The 23357-nt window shown below is 36.9% G+C and overlaps 1 protein-coding gene across 2 annotated transcripts in view; it reads left to right on the top strand.

Annotated features, from left to right (window-relative positions):
• The window catches only part of ADAMTSL1 (ADAMTS like 1), a 385708-nt gene that overhangs the window by 167843 nt on the left and 194508 nt on the right, over positions 1-23357 (top strand). The window contains exons 9-12 of one of the 2 annotated variants that reach the window (XM_081066819.1): positions 2799-2937; positions 15516-15566; positions 20043-20247; positions 21534-21681. In XM_081066819.1, coding sequence (XP_080922945.1) covers positions 2799-2937; positions 15516-15566; positions 20043-20247; positions 21534-21681 — 543 coding nt within the window. The remainder of the gene's footprint in view (positions 1-2798; positions 2938-15515; positions 15567-20042; positions 20248-21533; positions 21682-23357) is intronic. The other variant, XM_081066820.1, reaches the window with a different exon arrangement.

Below are 23357 nucleotides of genomic sequence, written 5' to 3'. Positions count from 1 at the left end.
GGATATAAAGTTGTCTGTATGTTCGTTTTTAAATGAGCACATCAAGCAAATTGTACTCCAGCTTCCTGGAAGTCTGTTCATTAGCTGGCTTTAAGAACCTCGTCCACACAGGTATCACTAGACCAGGGGTGTCCAAACTGCGGCCCACAGGACAACTGCGGCCCGCAATCTATTTTTAATTGGCCCGCAGCAAATTCCAAAAATATATTTAGTTTACTTAAATAAACCAGGTGAGGCAATACGTACTTCACCTCGAGTGAGTGGCCAAGCTGTTTGTATATTTTACCGCATATGGCCCTTGGTGAAAAATGTTGAAAAAAGTTTGGACACCCCTGCACTAGATTATTTTGACAAGAGAAAAGAAGGATGTTACCTCAAAATGAAGAAAAATGATTATCCATTAATTTTTGTAAAACAGTTAAGAACATATGATATAATTCGTCTTCAGCTGTGTCATCTGTGTCTACATAATGTAAACAAACCACTTAAAATGAGATTCTGTGGAGCAATACTAGATTTTAGCTTAAAAGCAGCTAGTCAAAACTACATCAAGTGCTTTTACTTAATTATTAAATAACTATTAACTCAACATTTTAAGAATTTCAATAAAACAGTGTTTCCAGTCGCTCTATCTGTGCTGAATAGAAAATCACTTTGTTTAAAAATAAACTGCCAATTCTGTTGGTGTTTCATGGGAATATGTTTTTTTGATTCACATATTAACGACTAGCCCAGGAAATGGTTTCAAAGAAAGAAATCAGAGGAAATAATTTTTTCTTCTTTGCTTTTTAGATGAACACCAGGTTTTGTGAGAAGTAACAATTCAATAACATGCCCAATATGCCAGTTTCACATTGAGCTGCAACAGAGTATAATTTCTGTAACCTTGACGATGGCTTCCTATATAAGACAATTAATGTTAGATTCATATATATCCCTCCCCTTTGGACATATTTTCTTCACATCTAAGTAAAGAAGTAAAACTATCAGTGGTTTTCAAATGTTTGGAGCTATCAAATGCCTTCTTCAAAGGAAATCTTTCTTGGAAGCCCAGATAAAAGGAATATGTACTGCTCAGAGTGAAGTACTGCTCAGAAGTGAGAGATATAGAAACCAGCCTCCCTCCTATTTCATGGACCATAGTTTAAAAATTACTTAAAAAATGATTTCCAAATTCCCTTTTATGTTTCTGGTTCTAGATTCAACTGTTTGGCCATTTTGCTAAGTGTGAAGAATTGCTACTCCAAATTTGTTGTGAAACTTTATCTGAAAACACGATTATCTGACCATTTTGGTCATTTACTTAATTTTTGTTCTAAACTTTCATTTCTCATACCCTAGAATAGATTCAAAGCAACACTTCAAGCTGACAAATTATGATTTTTAAAAATAATAATCTCAGATTTATAATTTACTTAGTGCTTGTGCCCATATTTTACTACATGATAAATTCCTTCAGTAGAAATTGTTTATGGAAAATTATGAAATGATTAGTTTGTCATAAACTTGTTGGCTTTTGAGTATAATGTAATTGAAAAATAAAGATATATTTACTTGCATAAAATATCATTTTGCTTTTCTATTTTCTTATAAGACAAAAAGTTAAATGGAACATGTGTTCTTACCTATAACTTTTCACGCTTTTCATCTTTACAGTAAAACTGTTTAAAAAGTTCTTTTCTTAGGTCTTTAATGAACAATTAATTTTTGTGGGTGGTCTGAGAAAACAGCCTCAAGCCGAGAATCTGGTTTATAAACCTCTGTCTGATTTCCTAAAATCTTTTGCAAGACTCTTAAGCACTCTAAATCTGACTTTCTAGCAGGTATTTAGCAAAAACAGAATTCAACCACCTGCCAAAGGGAATATATTTTGGAGTTAGTTAGGTTAGAATGATACAAAAACCTTAATTTTTAAAAAATAATCTATGTACATTTATTTTCCACCCCAAGAATCTAAGTCCTCATCAGCATCCCACCAGAAATCCACAGGACAATAAAAAGGCAGGTAAAAACAAGGTAAAACACATTGTAAATAGAACTAAGTATTACTCAGCAACACTATTTTTTTTTAAGAGGATCCTCTAAAGAGTGGAAATTTGTGCATGGAAACTAAAAAATATTGCCTAGAAACTTAAAGAGAAATGACAGAGGATTTGGGGTAAAGCAAAAATTACACAGTAGGAAGTATTGTTTTAGTTCTTTGGGAAAACTTGGGATTCATGTGGGCTACTGTTAGGGTCTTAATCATCCATTTACTCAGTTTAACCCATTCAGATTGTATTTAGGGAAAAACAGTGTCAGGGAGCTGGCAGAACCTGATTCTGTGCTATATTCCATTGTCCACCCATTGACCAAGAGGAGCAGTGTTGGGGTTTATTTGTTTGGGAGTTTTTCCTCCCTAGTGCCCCAGGTATACGGGAGCCAATTTTGAATCCTTATATGAGATAGCTGGTAAATAAAAACCAGTGATCTCTTTTGGATACAGAATCTGTGTTAGGCTTCTAGATTATACAGAACAAATTAATAAGAATAGTTCTTGCAACAGAGTCTTATAATCTAGCTATGCCCTTATGTAGTTCAAGCCCTATGGTAGGATGTAATTATTACAATTTGAGTGGGAAAACGCAGTATTTGAGGCAGGCAAAAATTAATGAGCCTTCCGTGTATCTGTCTTTTGTCCTGGAAATGACTGGTGCATTGGGGAAGAATGTCCTTAATGTGAGATGGCCAAAAAGCAGAAAGAAACGTGTTACCTTGATATGTGTGGTTCAACTCGCCTGTCTGGTTTGCTACTGCAGGTTACCAGCTGACATCTGCCGAGTGTTACGATCTGAGGAGCAATCGTGTGGTTGCTGATCAGTACTGCCACTACTACCCCGAGAACATCAAACCCAAGCCCAAACTTCAGGAGTGCAACTTGGATCCATGTCCAGCCAGGTCAGTCAAATTTACTCGTTCATTTATTATAAATATAACTCAAGTTCCAAATAAGCCTCTTAAATGAAAATGCTTTACATTAAAAATAAAAAAATAAATGTTGCTGTCCAGTGTCCATTCCTAATCATGTGTTGTTAGTACCCATGCCCCTTGTTCTTGCTACTGTATGATGCCATCCCACGGTCAATAGATTTTCCATTTGTAAAGCTACAGGTGAAGTACTCTCAGTCATTTTCTCAGTCTGATAGTTTTTTTTTTTTTCATTGTGGTTACTTGTTTCTCTCCTTAACAAGGTCCAGACCAATGGACCTGAACAAATGTGACGGTACAATGTTCTCCGGATTCTCTCCGTTGTAACTCTGTTACCTGATCGGTGATATGATCACCACACACCATATTTGAGGGTCACAGCTGGCCCATTTTGGCTTGTGGTGGTTCACACTGATTAACTAGAATCACAAGCAGCCTTAGAGCAACACTACATGTGAACAAACTCAGCCCTTGTTAAAGAGAAAGCAAGACTTATTTCCAATAGTCAGATATTTTAAAGGTCTTTTTTATTAGGAGCTTTAAAGAGATACTTGACACTTTCATATACCACTGTTTGCTTTTTGGAAGCCATATTGGCCCTCAATTATTTGCAGGGTCAAGAATCAGACTAGCAAAGGAAATTTCTCAGATGAGGAGTAGTCAGAGAAGTGCAGGTCAAGAACCTTTTCATGGGTATAACATTTGCCTTTGTAGATACAACACTTCCTGTTGAATCTCTTTATTGCCTCAGCTTACTCATCCCCAACATATGAGGGAGATTATAAGAAACCTTTTCTCCTACAAAACTAATCACAAAGACCAAAAGACAAAGAATTCTTTCCCAAAGTCCTTCAATTTCTGAGAAATACCTCAATGTTATTTTTTAAAAGTATAGTTTACTAAATACATATGATAAAACTTTGGATAGTTAAAATGCTACGTGAGCAATGTAGATGAAAATCATTCTGTCTTTGAATTGTAAGCAATGCAATTTTAGTTTTTGCTTTCTGCTGTTAACTTTTTAAAGTTTACTCATACTCTTTTTGCCTCATATTCATGAATTCTAAATTCTACATGTGATGTGACATGGCCTATTTCATATACCTAGCTCATAAAAGTGAACTCAGAATGACAGGTTTTTATGCAAGAAACAGAAAGAATAGATATTTTACAATTATGTAATTTAGACGAAGTTTAATTTAGCTTCATATTACACCAGCAAATTATGTATTAAAAATTGGATATGGTAAAAAAAAAAAAAACTGAATGAGTTGCAGAATTTTGCTTGGATGTCTTTATTTTGGAAATATTAAGGGTATGAAGTATTTCTGGCCAAGATAATTATGACTAATGTAATTCAACCCTATTTTTAAATTATCCTACTTATTATACATCTTTATCCATATCTATACCAGAAAGACATGAAAATGATAAGTTATGAAAAGGATAGTTATCCCAATTCAGACAGGTCAGCCATAGAGAGACTTTGAAAACGTTGCACACACTTCCGAGATGGCCATGGAAAAAAGTTGTGAAATAAAAGCATTACATTAACCATCTTAAGAAAGGTTTATAATCAGAAAAACATTACTCAGTTTTTTTTCTGGCTTTTTTGATTTTTTGATTTTTTTTTTTCTGATTTTTGCCTATATTCTCTGTTGGAATAATATTTGTAGTCTATTTCTTATTATCAAAAAGCAAAAGGCCATTCTACATAGAAAGAAATTTGTCTGTGAAATTTATGCTTTTCCTGCATCCTATTTTTTTTTAAACATCTAATATAGCACATGTATAAATGTTGGGACAGGTGGCTATTTTAAAAAAGAAAGAAAAGGAGAAAGAAAAAATAAGAGGCAGATGTCAGGAAGCTGCTTTTTTATTGCAGAGAATTAAACAAAGCTGTAAAAATTAAGATTTAGCACTAAGAAAGGTTTAAGAGGAATCTGCTTTAGGAAATACAGATATGCTACTCTAAGGTTAAGATATTTCCGGATTGCTGTGAAAGTCATTGAACTCATTTGCATACCTGGGATCAAAGCAACCTTTCTGAATTCCAGGAGAGAATCAGAAGTGATGATCTGAGAAAAGGAGATAGACTGTATAAAACAGGTCTGCCCTCTCATCAGACATAGCAGGATCAAACCCTCGAGGAACTGTTTTCTAACTACAGATTTAACTGTGTAGTAGTAACATCGAGAGTGACACAGTGATACCAAACTAATGCCTTTGTATCCAAAATTAGAAATCCCCAAAAGGGAAAACACAGACATTCTGAGTACAAAGTAACATATTTTTGAATTTCAAGAGAAACTCATTTGATGTAGCCAATGAGATATTTATTTACTTTATGTGTCTTAGACTAGCATTTATGGCCTATTGTATATTAGTTGAAAGCAAAATCCCATTCAAATAGCTCAGTTTATTCCCTATCAAGACTGAAAGGTCATGGACAGCAAAAAGAGCAGCAAATAATTAAGTCTATAATCCTAGATTTATTATTATATTTTACCCTTTTGGGCCTCAGTTTTCTCACCTGTGAAATGGGGGTGAGATGCGTATGTGTTGCATTTAATGAGTGGTTTTCAAACTGTGCCTAGAACCTCTTGACCCACAGAGTTGCTTCATTCAATTTCATTTCGTATATTTTGAAGAGTCTTTAAACAATAACTCACAAAAAGTATATTCAAACATGTTAAACTAATTGGAATTTATTTGAGCTAAGCTGAGCTATAAAATTATTGTCCTACTTGTAAAAACGTTATACTACCAAAGTAAATACGTCTTGCCTTCATCGTGCTGTTCTTCGATTATGTCAGTTTAAAGGATAAAATAAGTATCCTAAGATTGCCAGGTGAGCTGTCAGAACTGTTACCATTAGCAATGACTTCTCTATGGTAATGAGAATTTTTCATTACTACACAGCTCAAACAAAAACAAACTGGATGTGACAGCCATTAGCCACAATCCTTCATATCCGATTTTTCTATTTGCCAAAATAACCTCATTAATTAGCCTTAAGATAAGTAAATGTTACATAGTTGAACTAATGAACAACATCACTTAATTTCCAGTGCCCAAAGATTACTGTTAATTTTTGTGCTTTTTTTCTTTCATTTTGTCTATACCTCGTAACACAGATGAAATCATGCTGTATATAATAGACACGTGGAATTCAGGGGCTTAGCGTTCTTGGTTTCTACTATTCGAAAGCGAGCTGGAATGTCCATGACATGTAGTATCTTCACATTTAGCTGAGACAGGAATTTGAGGCCCTTACACTATAAGACAAACAATTGACCCTACCTGGCGGCCAGAAGTTCCATCCCAGGAGAGCTTTGTTACTCTCTTCTGGTGTCATTTATGCAGTCATTTTTATGAAGTGATAAAATGCTTTTTGTTTCCTATCCAAAAGTGGTCTCAAAAAGGAAGCCAAAACTTAATGCCTATAATGAGAGGTCAGAGAAAGGGGAGATAAAAATTTATTGGCTTTTAGCTAAAATTAGGAATGTTTCTCACTGGTGACTTGGAACGATGACATCACAAATACCGTCATGTGCTCTATACACAGTATATTTTATATTCTGGTGGTAATCCCAGCTTGGGCACGACCAGAAATCCAGAGCCATGCCCCTCCTACATGTTTGACTTGTTTTCTGCTTCATTAATTTAATACTATAATTTAATTTAATACTTTAATATTAATAAAGTATTAATTTAATACTTTCCCATGTAGCTAAGACATTTAGAATCTAATCAAATGTAATGTGCTTGCCATGCTACAGTCATAGATCTGTCTTATACCAGGGGAATTTTTTTTTTAATGCAGTGCATGCCAATTTGTGCAATGTTTTATGTCATCTTTGCCTTTTGGGTGAAGGCTAAAGGCCATCATGTGGCCAGCAAGGCACAAAATTAGGCCTATGGTTCATCAACAACTAAAAAGGCATAGTTTTAGTTCAGCTAATAAACATGTTATATTTTCAGAGTGGCTGTAAAATAGGCCACATTTGGCCTTACATATCTCAGCCTATAAGACTGGTAAGACTGTTAAGGCTGTCTGGGGGTAATTGTGGAAGACATCGTGAGAAGATCAGAGAACCACCTTTTCAGATATTTTTGGCACAGGCCTCTAGTTTTCCCTCCAAGGCAGTACTGAACGGGGCTTAAATTGGCAAGAGTTGGACAAGTGACTAAAGCTCTCACTCATCACACTATCACAGTCACAATCATTAGCAAACAGATCTGTTTCTAGCTGAGCCCACATCCAGATTGCCCCTGCACTGGAGGGATTCGGAGCAGCAGTCCTAAGCAAATGCCCAAACCTGTATGCCCCAAGCAGCAGTGCTTGGGGCAGTTCTAGTGGACGTTTATTGTCTAGCTCCTTTTAACTTGACAGCAAGTTGCATAGGTCATCCTGACCGTGCATGACATTGGGAACAAAATCTCAGAAGTGAATTCTAAGGCAACTTTAAAGAAATAATCTGCATTGTGAGAGGCAGGATGTGTAGTGGGCATGTAAAAACCTGGTCACGTTAACTTGGTGACCCGCTAGTCTAATGGACACACAGCCTGGTAGTTAGGAAGGGAGTTTTGGAGGAAAGCAGCGTGGCCTGGGATCCTGGCTCTGCCACTCACTAGTTGAGTAGCCTTTGGAAAATGACTTCTTCATAGGAAGCCTCCGTGTTTTTCATCCTGTGAGGCGAGGATAATAACAGTACTTATCTCAGAGTTGTCATGAGGAATAAATGGCGTAATACATTCAAAGAACTTAGCAGGGTGCCTGACACATGACAAGCACTCAATAAATGTTAGTTGCTGCAGCTATTATGACTAAGATCATGGTTACGATAATGTGAATGTTACCTCAGAGAAACTCCTAAACTCTAGAAATCAGCTTCCTTCTCCAGGAAGGGAAAAGAAAAAACTCTAGAATTATCTATACAGGTCTAAAAAGGTAGTTCTCTATTCCTTGTTTACAACAAGAGACACAAACTCCTAGGGAATATCTTCATAACGTAAGTCACATTTATCAGATTTTTAAAAATAGGATGACCATAAGAAATTAATATAGTTAGCATCTCCTGAAATCCCAGGGTGCAGTTGTCTAATAATCCCCACTGAACCAGCTGTGCGACATTACCATTAATTCACGTGGGATTTATGCCATGTTCATCTCCAAAGAAAGAGAACTCAGTGTAAGAACTAAAAAATGGTTTTCAATTAAAGTATAATACACTGTTTTCCTAATCACGGAGGTCTTTTTGTTTTATTACAATAGGTAAGTAATTTAGAAAAGTAACAATGTCCTTCCTTTTGATCAACCTCATTTAAATATGCTGCTTGGAACAGCTAATGAGTAAGCAATAAGAAAGACCACCATAAAAATCTCATGTTTGTGCATTATTGATAATGGGATAAATAAAGCAGAGTTCTGGTGCTTCCATTTTTAGAGAAAATAATATTTAGAGAAAATAATCAAATGTAATCCACACATACATGCATATGTGTGGGAACTGCACATACGAGTACATGAGAGAGAGAGACTGTGCATGTACTGAGGTTCCCACAGAGTTCTGGTGATTTTTAGGGTGCATAAAAATCACCCTAAAATCACCTTGAGGGGTCCCTTCCCAAGTCTGTAGATATACCACACGTCACCAGACAATCAGCTGTAACTCAGTTATCGGAGCAATTCAGTTCTTCCGCCAAGCCAGCTTATCACTAAAAATAATGATCACTTGTTATATTACATTTAAAAGAATTAAATATAATTATTTATGCAATTCTTTAATGAACTTGTCAGTTAATAGAACAGGTATTATCATCATCCTCATTTTTAACCCCAATCTATCAGTTTGACGTTACTAGTTAAGTAGCCTTTTTACTTCTCTAGGCCTGATTTTTGCCATCTGTAGAATGAGTCAAAGAGTAGCTGTGAGGAATAAATGTGATAAGGCCTGTAAAGTTTTAGCAAGGTGCCAAGCAATTAACGAAAGTCAGCTGTTATTCTTAAATTAGTACCAAACCTGTAAAATGGCTTGCCCAGTGTTACTTCCATTTGAAGCCGATACAGCAGTTTCACATCCATTATCTCAGTTCAGTTTTATAATCCCTAGGAGGTTAGCAGGACAAAGATTATCATCTGTATTTATGGATAAAAAAAATCTAAATCCCAAAGAGGGTAAGTGACCTGCCCCAAGTTAAGGTGAGCAAGGCAAAGCTGGGTCATGGATCTCAGTGCTTCCATTTCCAGAGTATTTCCTATGCTACGTGAACTCAGGTAACCTGATCTCTGGTGTAGCATTTGTGCCATCATATTCCACAGGCACCCTGTTTTCACGATGCCTTCAGCAGCCTCTGAGATCTGGCTTAAACCCAACATAGACCCCCATGACCACCACAGAACTGCCAACCGTATCAATGCCAAGTTGGTTCTCTGAGTCTTTGAATGTACCTCACACCCAGGTTAAGCAAACCCCTTTTGTATACATGAAAATACTGGTGTTTACTCAAACCAAACAATGACCATATCACTTGGGATAGTACAGGAAGAGATAAACAAAGCCCAAGGAAGCATTAGTCCCACTTATTTAAAAGCAGTTCAGAAATGGCATTCATTAATATCAACAATGTTTAACCACAGAAATATAGATATGAGGAAATTTTAAAGTTTGGGTCAAAAACTCTCTAGTTTTATAACGGAACATGAATATATGCCTTAAAAATGTTTTCAAATCCTAGACAAGGAAGCAGGGTTCTTTTGGTCTGGTTCTAAAAGATAAATAAATGAATGTTGCCTAGTAGATACGGTGGTTTTGAAAAATTGTGACTTATTTACAAAATATGTTCTCATTTGCTGAAACCCAACTTGGCTCTTTGAATAACAGGAAAACGTACTGTTTCATGTCACCAAATGTTAGAGTAGGAGAGATTTTCTTTTTTTTAGATGATCATCTACTTCAATGGTTTTCAGTTTGTAGTCCACAAAGCTCCAAGTTCTGTTTTCAACAGCCACTAGGAAGGGTACAGGTTAAGACAGAGTCCCATGAGATGGGTTTCCAGGCACCCATTCTTACTTCACATTAAAACTCCTGATGTCATCCAATACTTGGATTTCTCTGATGACCAAATCAGAAGTCCAGAAGTGATTCACTCAGGGTCACATAGCTCTTGCAAAAAGAACTGACCTTCCATATACCAACTCCTTGAGGGGTCCTTTTCCTTGTCATGCCATGATCCTTTGTGCTCTGTCACTCATGGAAAAACAAATACTTGTGTCTCTTCCCACTTTTTATGACTTCTCTCCTGCCCCATTCTATACTGTTCCTTAAAAAGAGATTGGTTTCATCACCCTGGTGTTGTCTCAAGGAGATGAATTACTCTCTTTTGTGCCAGAACTCCTTCCACCACCCACGATTCCATTCCATTTCTTTATTGAGTACCTATCCTATGCCAAGTTCTGTGCTTGGTACCTTGGCGAAGGCAAAGAATCACCTAGAGTCAGGGCCCCAAGACTTCCCTGGGGGAGTGGCGTTGTACAATTACAAACAGCCTGGTATGTAAAAGACACATGAGACAGAAAGGGAAGAGACAATTTTAAAAAGCTGTCGTGGCTATTTCTGGGAGATATCCAATAGAGGAGATACAGAGTAAGCCAAACAAGCTAGAAGCACAGTCGCCATTAAGCTGGCCTTCGTCTGCCTCAGATCCCCCAGTCTTCTCTGCCTCCCATAGCAGGCTTCCTAAACTGCCAAACTACCCTCCCTCACACAGAAGGCAGAGCTAGCAGAAAGCAAGGAGTGGGACTAAAAATGTGCGCAGTGAGTGGCAATTTGGGAGTTGCTTCAACCTTGTGTTTGTTTGTTTGCTTTAATTCTGGAACATAGTGGTACTGTTTGCTTTTGTGTCTGCAAATCAGTGGCATGATTTTATTGCATGAGTGCTTCCTAATTGCCTCTGTGCAGAGATTGTTAGGAGATACAGTAAAGAACTAATATAGATTCGGTTCCATGGTGCTTAAAGAAAACTCATACATAGTTAGAAGTTAGTACATAGTTAAAAGTGATGACAGGAGTTAGTGCTATGGGTGTTTGGAAGAGAAAGAGAGAATGTGTGGCTGGATGTTGAAAAGGAAAATAAGGACAGGCTTTAGAATAGGTAGCACTTGACTAAGAAATTTCATTGGCCCTCTTCTACCATCCCCCCTCAAAGGGGGTCAAATATATGATGATGGAAGGAGAACAGACTCTGGTGGTGAGCGCACAATATGATATATAGATGATATATTATAGAATTGTACACTTGAAACCTATGTAAGCTTACTAACCATTGTCACCCCAATAAATTTAATTTTTAAAAAAAGAAAGAAATTTTATTGGCTTTGTGGAGCCACTTAAGACTTTTGAGTTTGGAAGTAAGATATTGGTTGCTATGACAGCAGTGAGCAGGCTGGACTAGAGGAGGCAATGCCTGCAGGCAGAGAGTCATCAGCAGACTGCTGCAGAAGGGCCCAAACTTATGTCGGAGAGAAGAAGCACTTTACAGGGGAAGATAATGAATCTTCTGGGCGCTCTGAACTTGAAAACCTTAGAGCACATCCAACTGTCAGCAAGTCAGAAATGAGGCTCTGCAGCCCAGGAGAAGAGGCAAGAGGTCCTGAGAGATTCACTGGAAAGAACAGTTAAAACCCTGAAAGGGACAATTTATGGTTCATTTCCATTATACAAAGAACCCAGAACCCCACAAGTTAGGTGCCCACAGAGTTCGTTATATTTGGATTTTTCTCAGAGAGAGAGATTTATCACAATGTATAAATTCTACAACTGAATTCTACAACTGTGAGCCTGAATATGGCTTGATTTTTAAAGTCGGGAATATTGTTCTAAAGTAAGTTCTGAGATGATTTCAGGACAAAGACTCAATAATCCTTAAACAACACATGGAATTTGAGGCAATGCCTCATTTATACTTTATATTTCCAAATGTTTCTGTCTTATACTTTCTCAGACATGAATTTTGTTTTACTCGGATGTTCTAGTTCCTGTGACTGTTCATTATAGAACACTTGGAAAACAGAAACAAACAAACAAACAAACAAACAAATAGAAAGCAAAAACACCCATAATTCAAACACCAGGCACAAACAACTATTTTGTTTTTCTAATATATTTGTGTGTACATATGTGTATATACTCATACATACACGTATGTATAGGCTTTATGAAAATGGTTGTATAGATGACATGATACATGAATTTTCTCAGTATCATGGATCACATGGTACATTCTATCTTATATTGAATTGTTTTCAGTTGACATTACATTTAAACATTGTCCATGTCATTAAAAATGGTTCAAAGGCTTCATGTTTATATACTGCATAGTATTTCATTACATGAGCCCATCAGAACACAGTGGATAGTTCAGCCAGGTGTAAGCTTTGAGAGGATCAGGTGCAATATCTTTCTTCCACTTACACCACATGAGTCCAGAATGACCGTTTCCTCATTCTCATCTTCTCTGCTTCCCACCACGAGGCCTGATGTTGGGCATTTAAGAGGGAATCAGTTCACTCCCCAATGTAACAAGTACATGAGGGGTCAGAATAGTTAAGACAATAAAGAATGAGCAGTTTTATCCCCAAACAACTGTTTCTTAATGTCTTCTCTTTGTGGTTATTTTTTTTAAATCATTTTCACCTCCTTCACCACTCTGCACACATATAAATGCATGTAAGAATACATGCGCACACACGCATACACATACAAATCAAGACGTAACATGGGAAGAACTTTTTCAAGTCCCAAAATGACATCCTTTTTCTTGATTCTTCAATACGTACACTTTGCCTAAGATAAAAGACCAGTGTCCTAAAGGCGAGCAATAGAAAGTTTAGTTTCGGCCACATTGCCTGGCCCTCGGTGACAGCGTGGTGAAAGGCGGGGCCATGGCATGAACCCCAAGAGAGAGCAGAGCCAGCACACGAATATGCATGAACAGGACTGGACAGAGCACCATTGTTTTGATATCTTTCTGTTTTCACAGGTGCCATAGAGTCATTTTATGAGTCTTCACTATGACCCATGCCATAGAAAGACAAATATAGCTATAGTTTTGCTGAATCGAAGTTTAAAGCTCCTTGTGCAAACAAAAACGTAATTTCTAAATCAGTTGAAAGCAAAGCCCAACATCTTGAGTTCCACACGTCCCCCTTTTACTCCTTTTTTTCTTTTCTAGTCTGTCTCCTTCAATATTACTGCCTCCATTTTAAATATCATCAGCTGATAAATCAGTTGGCAAAGATCTGTAACGGTTGATTCTAATATTGAGGCTGACAAATTACAGCCATAAATTTTTTCTGGAAAGAAGGTAATGACATGCATTTCTGCATTTAGAAATTGAGGCAGGTATAACTAAAATATAACTGCAGAGTCATTTTGACTTATTCCTTAATTAACTACTATTAGATTATGTCCCGAGTTATTAGAATAACTTTGGAAGGTTGGAATTCATTAAAATATAGTTCTCTTAGAAAGAAAATTCCCTTAATTGCTGGATATAAGAATTATTAGGAAGAGTTCACATGCTTCTAACAGAGGACAGAAATAGCCTTTCCCATCTGATGTTTTGTCTGCCAAAAGAGGACAGAAAACAATAGGCAGTTTCTATAACTTGGAAAACTGGGGAGAAAAGTTTAATGTTAATATTCATTCCATTCTTGTGTGTGTTAGAGCCGTGAAATTTTGAGCTTTCTCAAAAGACAGCATTCAGTTTCATGAACATTTTTACTCAAGGGTAACACATATACATACATCATAAAAGTTTTGTCATACAACTGAGTACAAAAACTTTAGTCATACAAATAAACAGAAAATTTGGTCATGTAAAATAAATAAGTAAATTAGTACTCCAAGGGTTGTCTCTCTTGGAAATAGAAATTTATCTTCATAGCTTTGTCTCCCATTTTCTTTCAAATTTAATTCTGTTATGTATCCCCTTCCCTTTCAGTAATTTCTTTAGGAACTACACTCTTTATTACTCCCTGTTTCCTCCTTACGATCTCCATTTCCCCATGACCTCCATTTACTGCTATTTTTTATCTTTGTGATCCATAGTATGACCAATTCACCCTATTTCTACCCAAAAGCTTAGGTTTGTAAGCCATTAAAAAAAAAAAAAAATATATATATATATATATATATATATATATATATATATATATATGTATACATACACACACACACACACACACACATATATTACATTATCCTATATCAGAAGATGGGATCAAAATGAAAGTCTTAATTTATTTAATATAAATATAAACATTTATAATAAATATGTGTATATAAATATATAGCCAACCATCCTGGGATACATGTAAAATACATGAGTTCTTTCAGGGTTCAAAAGAGGCACTTATTGTCATTTGTCATTTGCAAAATAAGTGCCTTCTTCCCATGCCCTGCAATGCCCTGCCCCAGGCTGATGTCTGGGTATTGAGCTCTGTCTCCCAGTCTTGATGGAGTCTCTGTTTCCATCTAAGACGCATGAGTCAGAATCTTCCACAAGTCAGGGGACTCAGGAATAAGAAAGTCTTGCCAATTGGAGGCTTTAGCTGAAATAAGTGAGGTAGATTAGTGTAAGTTATTGGAGTCCTAAAGGCTTCTGGGGTCTTCCACACAGCCTATAAGATCATTTCTTGTGAACCTATTAGCTATACAGCCTATCATGTCATTTCTTATGTCTTCTTTACTCACTATCTCTAAATCTCACAGGTTTCCCAGGGCACTAGATACACCAACAACAGTCGTGACAATCACAACTACCACCATAACAGCAGTTAACATTATATCACGTTCTATAGACCACAGAAAAGATCTTTCATATTTATTATCTCATTTTAACTTCCCCACCCTTATTTTGGTAGGGATCTTGCTTTTGTTGATAGTTGCCTGTTATATTCACTAGTTCCCCTTCCCTTTATAAAGTAACCAAGTGGCTGCTTTCCAGATATTACTAACATCCTTAGATCTGCCAAGAGAAGAAACCTATTTGCTAAGTTATATATCACATTATATAGTATTGTCAGTTCCCAGGTACGTACCCTTATATATAGCTCTCTCTTTCATCAGAAGTGAGACAGTAAATATAATGGCTTAGTGAGCATCTGGAAATCACATTAATAATGATGATAATAATGGCCTCATAGGTTGTATAATTTGGGAGATTAAAGAACATTTACAAGCTTATTGTGTCATAGTTAAGAATGAGGTGCCAAGTTTTCGTGCCACCACCCTTTCCAATGGTATTTCCTGCTTGGATCAGAGAACTCATTACAGTAAACGGTGCCCTTTCAAAGAACTTGCCCCATCTTAGAGCATATGCTACCATAAAGATATTGAACTGTTTTCGTGTTGTTTTTCAGAGACAATTTATGAATGTTGTTTTGCATTTGTCTAAAAAAAATGTGTATAATGTAATCATTTAGTGTTTATTTTATTGTGTGTACCTTCTACTCAGAGGGTTGGCATTATTGTTCCTAACAGTGACGGATACAAGCAGATCATGCCTTATGACCTCTACCATCCCCTTCCTCGGTACGTAAATCAATCATCCTGATGATGCTAGAATTAGTCAATCAGTCTTCTGCTTCTCTCATATGTGTATAGAGATTTTGTGTTTTTTCTGCAAAAATAAGATGGTAGATAGCGTATTTTGCCATCTGTCCTGAGCTCTGCTTTGGAATAATCCTGGCCTGCTCAGACTGGAAGCTTGTCATTCAAAAACCATTTTAAGATAGGATCATGTTCCACTGCAGTGGACACAGTAATTCACTCTGATTAGCTACAGTGTATGGGTTTATGTTATGTCTTTCTTTCACTCCCTTTGTCCTTTCTATGTTTCCTCTGCAATTGGACCCTAGTCATTAAAGCACTGTTGCTAACTGTTAAACAAACACTGCCTGAAGTATTATCGCAATACCACAAATGTGGAATTCCAGATGTGGTATTACTCTGAACAGGGGCTTTAAATATTCTCCTCTTTTGTTCCAAAGAAATTATAAGTACAAAAAGGCAGTTTTTTTATAGCCTTATTGTTCAGAACATTTGTGGGGACTTTTTTTCCCCAAAAAAACATTTTAAATTCCATGCACTGTGGTGCTGTTTATAATATAGTATTTTTTAAAAACTGGAAAAAATAATAGAAGTAATCAAGAAACTTTTAAAAGAACTTGTTGTCTTTATTAATATATTTATAAGAAAACTGGAGAAGCTGAAAAGTATGCCAGCTACTGAGTGTATTGTCAGCCACTTTGGAAACAACTCCCCAGGTAGCAGAAATTAGAACTGGATTTGAAATAACCACTGTGCCAAGAGAGACCTTTGCTCTATTCTCTTGGCTTATTTGGACTTCAGGGAGTCAGCTGCTATTTAGAATCCAGGGTTTAAATCAGATCGCAAACACAGTAATTGCAAATAATCCACAGTAGTTTTCTCAATCTCAAACTAAACAAGCCCAGAAATAATTTTATTCTGAACTGTAAAATAAAGCAAAGTTTGATTGAAAATCTCCAAAATTGTTGATGAATTGAATCCAAATAGAGGCTTTTGAGGTCATCTAGCCTAGCTCCCCAACAATGCTTCATTTTCCTGTTCCTTCCCCAAAATCACACCCATGCACCACACATCTATAGACACGTATTGACACAAATATGCATATATGTGTATTTAATGCATATGTATTCTCACGCATACATACACATACTTAGATATTTACATAATACATATACACCAGTGCAACTTGTCATCCAGCCTCTACTTAAACAATTCCCATGACAGGCAGCAAACTCACTTTTCTCCATTCTAATGGTAGCACGTACAGAAGAGCCTTCATTTTATACTAGATATCGTTGTTTGGGGTTTTTTTAAGCTCTTCCACTGAGGGGTTACCTCAGTAGTCAGCTCTCTCCCACTTTCCTATGACTATATTGATAAAGATGATAAATAACTTTAGAATGCTTCTCATGTCTCGTTTGGCTGGTTTGATCCAGATCCAAACTTATACACTCTTCTTCTTGAAAAAATAATGGAATGAAAATGTGAAAAGATTAACTGAACCAAGACTTCATTTGATTTCAATTTCTGTACCCATAAAATAAGTATCCGTAAGACACATGTGTCTCTTTGTGTGAAGGCCGTGTATTTCAAGATAAAGGCAAAATTGAATGTCAGGGTGAGAAACATCGTTTATGTTTTTCCTGTAATGGCACTCCTAAATTTCTTGCATATCTATGATCTCTCTTGTTTATATTTCTCTGGTATGATTAATGCCTGTCTTAGGTTAAACTTGATTTCTTCTGTATTCGGATTTCCCCCAAATGCCTGAAGCCAGTATTCTCAATAATAGATTGAAATGAGCCTCCTTGGTGTTTGTTTGCACCTGTCCTGTGTACCCATGGGCCTGTCCAGGCATCACAAGGGGAAAGGACAATCAGCAAATAGACTATATTTCTTACCCCATGCACTTCTGTTTCCGAACTAATTCTAAAGTTAAATATTATGTTTTATTAATAAAATCTTTGTAAATGGAAGCTATTTCTACAAATACGTTTTCATTCCATAAGAAGATTTGAGGCTGAAAAATCATTCTCACATGGCAGCTTCTTGCTGATCAAAGTAGAAGGCCTTACTTACTGAAATTATTTAAATGAGCCTAAGACCACAGTGTAGATACAAAACACAATTAATGAATTTTTAGATTGTTCTTTCTTGCTTTCAGTTTTGACTATAACACTTAACATAAGAATGCAGTCTGAGGAATTATCTTCAATTCATAATTAACACATGCAACTTTTTCACATCATTCTTAATTTTGAGAATTTCTTAAACTTAACACACTACGTGTTTAAAAAAATTAAAAGCCAAAGGAGTTAAAATATATGATATGTGAACGCATTTCTTATTCTTTCAGGGCAAGATTCTTGGATATGTTTTTTTTCTCAGCACTTACCTGGTCCCTGTTTTAAGATATCCTAACTGATATCCTCTCTCACTTTTTGTTATACTTTTTTTAAAGCACCAGACATGTTTTGCTTTGAAATTCCTCATAACCCTATTATTATGTAAGAATTCACATAATAATTTTTCACATATAGAACTATAGTTGCATGCAATAACCATACTATAAATTCTTAAATAATACTAGCATTATTTGTTCTTCTGTGATCACTGACATTGAAAAGGATACTTATTACTGTTTATGAAATTACACTATAGGTCAGGGCCAAGTGTTGAGGTGACAGAAATTAATCACACTGTCTTACGAAGTGTCAAGTTTAGAGATGTTGGAGTACCAATTAGAAAACGTGCTCTTTTTATGGCATTTTAATGTTCTAAGAGATTAAATGTACATTCAAAAACATATTGCCATTGTACTCTCAGATCACATCCAAAGGTGAGTATGCACTTACACGTTCAGCCCAGTTGCAGTCTGAATTAGACCTGTTTTCCACCGCCAGAGGGAAACTCTCCAGAGATTTATGTGGAGACAAATGAGAATTGGTCTTACCTTTCTGGATGAGAAACTCTCTCTATAGAGCTGCTTCGTTCTCTTGAAAGGGACCAGAAAGTTTCCTAAGGGCTAAACAGAGAACCTCAGTTTCCCCATAATAACATTTTCTTATGTGTCTCCTGGGGAAATATGCATAGGAAAATATTGTATTTGGCAACAACTTTAGGCTGTTGGCAGTGGAGATGACAGTTGTTGCCTAGACTTGAGCAGTCAAAGAAAATGTGGAAGAAAATTCTCTGTAACTGCGAAACACACGTTATCTAGTCTCATGCACAAGAGAAGTCAGATCACAATGTACATGAAATCCTACTTATAGGATAATTAATGTCTCCACTGTAGGCCTGTGCAATATTTTTAAATGTAACTATTCGAGTGGATCAACGTGGTGACACATTGTGTTTCTCTCATGAAAATGTTATCTCTCATAATTCTAAGAGAAATTTTAAAGTTTCTTAGCAATCCTCATCAACAAGTAGAATGCATGCAAGAAAGACCAGCTCAGTCCCAATGCTTCTATTTTTAAAACTTCAACATTCGCTGAATATACAGGAGGAGAGAAAAGAATCAGACATAGCTACCTCTCTGCATCTGGTCCCAAATGCTTCAGAGCTGTGTAGAGATATGAAAAATCAATGGAATTTTCTTAAATATTATTGATAATATTGTTATTTTCCCCTTACTTAACTGTATTTCTAAATTCCAGTGCCATTAGCTCTCCAACCAAAACCAAATTTCTTCACAATTCCAGGCATTTCTTATTAGGGGAACACTAACTGACAGTGTCCCTCAACAATTAGCGAGCAAGTAGGCAATGCCTATATTAACACGTGTCCTCCTTAGTTTAATGATGGCATGGTTTGAACATCAGAATTGTGCTGATTCCATGTAGTCAAAACTGATGACTGTGAAAGTAAGGGGAGAAAGAGTGTTTGGTTTACCTTGATCTTTCATGAGCTTCTCATGTAAAAGTATTCAGGAGCTAAGTAATAAAGCATTGCATTGGAAATAAAAAGGACCAGCCCAGGTGCTAACTATTAGTGTTAACTCATTAACCAATTTCAGTCTTGACATAAATATTTAATGGTTTAATAAAAAAGTACATAATATATATGCACAGTATACATTTATAAAACATAAAATAATACACACACACACACACACACACACACACAAAGAATATATATTAAAACTATAGGAAGACGGACTGAACAGCCCTCCTTTGAGTACGTTACAGACAGCACAGATATCCTTTTGAACAACTCTCAAAACAGTAATTTCTTAACATTTGCGTAGAGCTTCAAGGTTTACAGAGCACTTTTGCCAACATCAACTCCTCTCTTACTCGTCAGATTTCAGGCAGTAGATGCCTTTGGGTTCTCTGGACCATAGCCTGTCAGAACCGGATGGCCCCAATAGGCACTGGGAATGGGTTTGTCACAGAGGTCACTAAGGAGGTTTGGCAATGTGCATGTCCGCCCTGATGACTCCCCTTGCTTCTGTAGGTGGGAGGCCACCCCGTGGACAGCGTGCTCCTCCTCGTGTGGGGGGGGCCTCCAGAGCCGGGCAGTTTCCTGTGTGGAGGAGGACATCCAGGGGCATGTCACCTCAGTGGAAGAGTGGAAATGCATGTACACCCCTAAGATGCCCATCGTGCAGCCCTGCAACATTTTTGACTGCCCTAAATGGCTGGCACAGGAGTGGTCTCCGGTAACTGTGCCTTCTTTCTTTGTTCGTTAGGAGAATAAGTCCACTCTTCCCTCTCATCATCATGACCCCCGGCTCCCCGACGCAGCTCCCCACTTTTCCTCTTGAGGCGTCTAGAAGCCTACCAGTTTAGGTCCTGGAGTAGGCATGCCCCGATTCCAGCAAAGCCAAATGTAAATGAGTAAATATAGATACATAATCTTTCTTCAAGTTATTTCAGGAAGTCTCTCTCGTTCCCCACGTTGTTCCCTCAAGGGCACGGGGAAGCACATGTCTATCAAGAGTCATTGAGGCCGAATGACTGATACCTAATCTGTGAAAGCTGCTCTGGCGATAGAGCTCAGTAGAACAAAAGTTTGGTTTCTTTTTTTTTTTTTCCTTATCCTTTGTCTCTATCCAAAAAGGGTCTGAGTGGATTAAAATTAAAGCTATGTTTATTATTGGAGAAAAGATGAAATGAAAATCACAAAATAATCAGATGGGGATGAAATAGAATAACTAAAACTAATACATTCTGGATGTTAGGAAAGCTGCTGCAGCAGCTTACACATAAAAAGATTTTGATTTGCAGTTTCCTGTCTGCTAATGCAAAAAGATTTGAAATGGCAAAGGAGATGGAAAGACAAGGAGGTAAACGACTGTGCCCTCAGCCACAGAGATGGCAGCAGACTTTTCATTTCAGCTGTGTGGCTTTGTGGCAGCAGATCAGCGCTGGGACGTTTCTCTTTTTCTAGACTTGACCCTGGGCATATAGAACCACTGAGGTGCTGTCTACATCTGGCCATTGAATCAGTCCTTTAAACACTTCTTTGCATGTCAGTGTAATCAATTGGATCAGCCATGCTGCAATATAAATTAGCTATGATGACCATTAGAAAAATTTTTCACATCCATGTGGGAGCTAGCATTTCCCATATGTTGGACCTAACAATCAGTAGCAAAGTGACTACATAAAATTAAAATGCAGTGTTGGTAATCAAAACTGGGCACGCTCTGCAGTTCCTTTGCTCCTTTTCAACTGCTTGGTTTGGAACTTTGCACACAGTGGGTGCTTAAGGAATGCTGACTGACTAATCCAAAACTAAGAAATTGAAAATGATTTAACTTTCAGCCAGCTGCACCCTATGTAGCGAAACAGAACAAAGACCCCAGGATGGGTAAGAAGTGGTATAAATCCACCAGGAGTCCTTATGTAAAAAGCAGCCCTTTAAAAAGCCTCAGGTGGGAAATGCAGACGAGTAAACGAGGCTTTGCCTGTGAGTCTTCTCTCTCTTGCCTTCTCCTTCTAGTGCACGGTGACATGTGGCCAGGGCCTCCGGTATCGTGTGGTTCTCTGCATCGACCATCGCGGGATGCACACAGGAGGCTGTAGCCCCAAAACCAAGCCCCACGTCAAAGAGGAATGCGTCATACCCACCCCCTGCTATAAGCCCAAAGGTAACGAACATGGCAGGTGCTGCGTTATCAGTCTTTTCATTGTTACGTGTACTCGGGTGCTCTTTAAATTCCTTAGAATGTTTTTAAGTATCCCAAGTGTTGTTAGTAACTGTTCTTGGTGACTTAGACTCTCTTAAGTGGACTTACCTCTTTTTTTTGTTAATCTTTCAGATAGTTTTGCTTGCAAATTGTTATTAAGCACTGCATATTTATACAGTGATCTCCTGGGTCATAAAGTTATTTGAAGACTGCTGCTGAAAAATATCTGCTTAAGGAGATTATAGACATATTGTAGAAATATACGTGTGACTTACTAGCTACACTTCTTTCTGCTAAAACACAATGCAGTGAATCTAAGAGTGTCTATATTGCTAAGCCTGAAATACTTTGGGAAGCCTCATACTTCAAATTGATGAAACAGAAAGCTGTTGCTTTTTGCATCGAAAATTGAAACAGTATTATGAGACCGGATTCCCGAAGCATAATACAAAATGAAAAATTGGAATATATCAAAATTTAATAAATATTGCAAATAATTTATTAAAAGTAAGCTTTAGAAAAGTTCTACTTAGTGAGGAAGATTTATTTTAATTACACTGTGTCTCAGATTAGTATGAATACTAATCTGACTACCCTGCTAATATTGTTATAATCTATGTCAGTGAAATAGCCAGTCACAAACCATTCAGAAGTAAAGAACTTCTTATTACAAGCTTCCTCCTATTTTTAATATTAAATATGATTCTCATTTGTTTCTTAATTTATTTCTTTAAACCATTACATTTCTCTGAAAATCAGCCACAATGTAACACTTTATTATACTATAGTTTTCCCTTGGTGGGAGTGAATGGCATGTGAAATCTAAATTACTGATGTAAAAGGAAACAACAAAACAAAAACATACCAGAAATGCTGATTAATTTTAATCAGTACACCTCTCTCTCTAAGCTACAGTCTTCTCATTTGTAAAATTGGAATAATAATAGTGACTACCTCAGAGATCATGCAAAGATTAAATGAGACATAATGCTACTAGGATGATAAACCCACTGCCAGGCATAGAGTAAGTTTTCCACAAATGTTATCTTCAACTCTTGACTACCATTACCATCCTCAAATTTGGGAGGAAGTGGTCACTGGTGCATATGACAGGACTCATTTCAAATAGACAATGAAGTATTACAAGCCTACTAGTAGAGCCAAGCTGAATCCTTCATTATTGAAAGTCAGAGATAGCTCACGCTGTCAGATGTGGCATCACTGACTGAGTCATTTAGTTGGGAGAAGTTTTAGCTGTGAAATGATGCCTCAGTAGGTACCGTACCGCTGTGTCTAAAATGTTAGCAAATCCTTTTGGCTTTGGTAGTGTTATATCTCTCACTCACTTTCTTTTCTGACTACAAATAATTGTTGCATCTAGAGGACAAGACCGCTATCTTAAAATAGTCAATTATTCATTAACTCTCTCTTTACCAGGCCACTTCAGAAAAAGAAAAGCAGTTTGTGGTTAACTAAAAATAAAACCTAGATTTTCACAACTAAGTAGTGAGTCTGGCTCTACTTAAACATCATTAAAATGCCATATAATTCTATGGTGTATGCATATATAGACATATTTCTTTCATCTTTGCAATTATATGTTATAAAATGGTGATAGAGCTTCACTGGCTTATACT

The sequence above is a fragment of the Rhinolophus hipposideros genome (assembly GCF_964194185.1).
Source record: "Rhinolophus hipposideros genome assembly, chromosome: 11".
In the NCBI taxonomy this organism is placed as follows: domain Eukaryota; kingdom Metazoa; phylum Chordata; class Mammalia; order Chiroptera; family Rhinolophidae; genus Rhinolophus; species Rhinolophus hipposideros.
This window is presented reverse-complemented; position numbering and strand designations above follow the sequence as displayed.